Source organism: Amphimedon queenslandica, unplaced genomic scaffold (genome assembly GCF_000090795.2).
Source record: "Amphimedon queenslandica unplaced genomic scaffold, v1.1 AMPQUscaffold_11217, whole genome shotgun sequence".
NCBI lineage: Eukaryota > Metazoa > Porifera > Demospongiae > Haplosclerida > Niphatidae > Amphimedon > Amphimedon queenslandica.
The window spans coordinates 6,560-8,765 of NW_003548540.1; the positions used below are offsets into that span (position 1 = coordinate 6,560).

The 2,206-nt window shown below is 39.9% G+C and overlaps 1 protein-coding gene across 1 annotated transcript in view; it reads right to left on the reverse strand.

Moving 5' to 3' along the window:
* The window catches only part of LOC100637896 (unconventional myosin-X-like), an 8,076-nt gene extending 5,876 nt beyond the window's left edge, over positions 1 to 2,200 (reverse strand). Inside the window, exons 1-8 of the mRNA XM_020005592.1 lie at positions 2,148 to 2,200; positions 1,954 to 2,067; positions 1,808 to 1,906; positions 1,613 to 1,762; positions 1,480 to 1,565; positions 1,359 to 1,421; positions 1,137 to 1,310; positions 946 to 1,091 (exon numbers count right to left, since the gene is read on the reverse strand). Coding sequence (XP_019861151.1) covers positions 946 to 1,091; positions 1,137 to 1,310; positions 1,359 to 1,421; positions 1,480 to 1,565; positions 1,613 to 1,728 — 585 coding nt within the window. The 5' untranslated portion in view covers positions 1,729 to 1,762; positions 1,808 to 1,906; positions 1,954 to 2,067; positions 2,148 to 2,200. The remainder of the gene's footprint in view (positions 1 to 945; positions 1,092 to 1,136; positions 1,311 to 1,358; positions 1,422 to 1,479; positions 1,566 to 1,612; positions 1,763 to 1,807; positions 1,907 to 1,953; positions 2,068 to 2,147) is intronic.
* Between the last annotated feature and the right edge of the window lie 6 nt (positions 2,201 to 2,206).

Genomic DNA, 2,206 nt, shown 5'->3' on the forward strand with positions numbered 1-2,206 from the left:
CATGCTGAAGTGAAGGAATATCAACTATACAGATGACAAGTGAAACTAATACTAGTCTTGACACAAGTCCTTGTTCAAGAATCTGTGAGCTAAGAGTGTCCATCTTCCCTGCTATTCCTGACTTCCTGTTCTTCCAGGCTGTTGTCAAGTTCATACTATCATTGCATATCATAAGTCATAACATTAATTAATTGTTTGTTTTTTTTAATAAAATAAAATAACACACTTGATAAAACAGTAACATGTAAAATCAATACCTTCTTTTAGCTGGAAACCTCCACTAAAGTATTGCAGTAAGTTGATCCTTGGTAAAATAACTTGCTTCTTCCAGAGCTGCAGATCTGAGCATGCGCGACCACACCCAAATTTTGGAGCACATGGCAAGCTTCTTTAATTAACAAAATGGCGGCATGTAGCTAAGATGGCTCGATCCAGCAGTCACAGTATCACTTTTTCCTTACTTGAAGAATGATCTGATGGGACATGGACCTGCGCATAGACTGTTGGAATAGATTGGTGTAAGAATTATTCTTGTAGCACCAACTGATACTGAGATACACACCGACAACTGGATTGACAGGACTTGATGATGAAGAAGATGATGATGAAGATGAAAAAAGGTGGCTGAACAAAACGGCCGGTTCGCCGATTTTTGACTTTTCGCTTAGACAAGGTATAGAGCCATGCTAGTTGTACCATTGGAGTCCTCTGGTCAAGATAAGGTCCTCTATAAAGTCTGGTAAGCATAGGAGCTCGTTTTCCAGGTATAGCAAGGCTGCAAAAGTCATGGCAGCCATTTTGTTTGGGGGTGAATCCTACTTAGTAACGCTACCGCGTTACTAATAGTACAGGGACTTTGACCCAATTTTAGAGCAAGTTTAAAAATTCATAAAAAATCTAAATGTGATCAGAATCAGCTCAAACTTGAAATACAACATAACAAACTAGAAAACTACATGTACAGTACATCTGATGTGGTTTAAATTGACTTACATATTGTATCGAAACAATCCATTCTTGTGCCTCGTCAGCAGTTTTAGCTGTCAAATAATAAGTCGTCTTTCTACTGTGAAGCCGAAACGTGTACAATCCTAAAAGGAAAAACTCTCAAAACAAGTTCATAAAACCAGTCAAACCTGTTTCCTTGACTTCATCATCATCATAAAGATCAACAGCACACAAGCAGTTTAATGGAATGCTCCCAGCCACCGGCTGCCTGGTGTCCTCCGTCCTGAAGTACTGGATCTGATTGGTCTCCGTTAGGACAAAGAACCTTCGGCGTCTAATCTTACCCTCTTTCACCAACCAACCTAAAGACCATATTACAGGTCATGTGACTGTCACGTGACATGTCGTACCTTTGTGTTGGCAGCTGGTAAGAATGTCAATGTCACCTAGTGTGTACTTCTTTGGAGAAAGAGCTAAAATAGAATAGAAAATGGCAGACAATAATTTTAAGAAATACATGTATATGTATACCTCCAATCCACTGATGCATAGCAGCTGGGCTCTCAGCTACAAGATTAAAGACACGCCCAACAGTTATCACAGCAAAAGAATTAGGCCTAAGAATGTATTTATGAATGAGCATGGCAGCACAATAAAGCCACACCTTTTTTCTTGATCGGCAGCTGTGACGGAATCAATGGAATCAAGATCAATAGTTCCCTCGGCATTACGAGGATCAACCTCGTGAGTGAGGAGGGACTTCACCTTCTCTTCCGGCATACCTCTCACTCGTCTTATAAACTCCACCCACTCACTAAATGTTAATTAATTAATTAATTAGATATTAGTGTTGCTGTACCGTCTATCCACATCAGTGTCAGCCGTCAGGTGGTAGGTTCTTGAGGGAGTGACCAAACCAAACGAGTGCTCCCTTGACCCGCCCTCTTCTAGTATACCACTAAAGGACACAACATGTGACTGGGTGAATCTGATTGGTCGGAATACCTGACTTCACTGAGTTCAATGACTCCAAGTGGTTTGGCACTTTCAAGATCATCCTCTCCGTAATAAGTTATAGTCTTCCCACGAAGCACAAAATATCTCTTCTTCCAATTACGTCTAAAAAAAAGAGAATATCAACAATAGTTATTAATATTAGCTATTAATAGTTATTAATGGTTATTAATAGTTATTAATACCTTCCCAGTGTTCCTGAGCCACTGCCTTTCTTCAGCAACCATCCTTGCTTGATAGCATC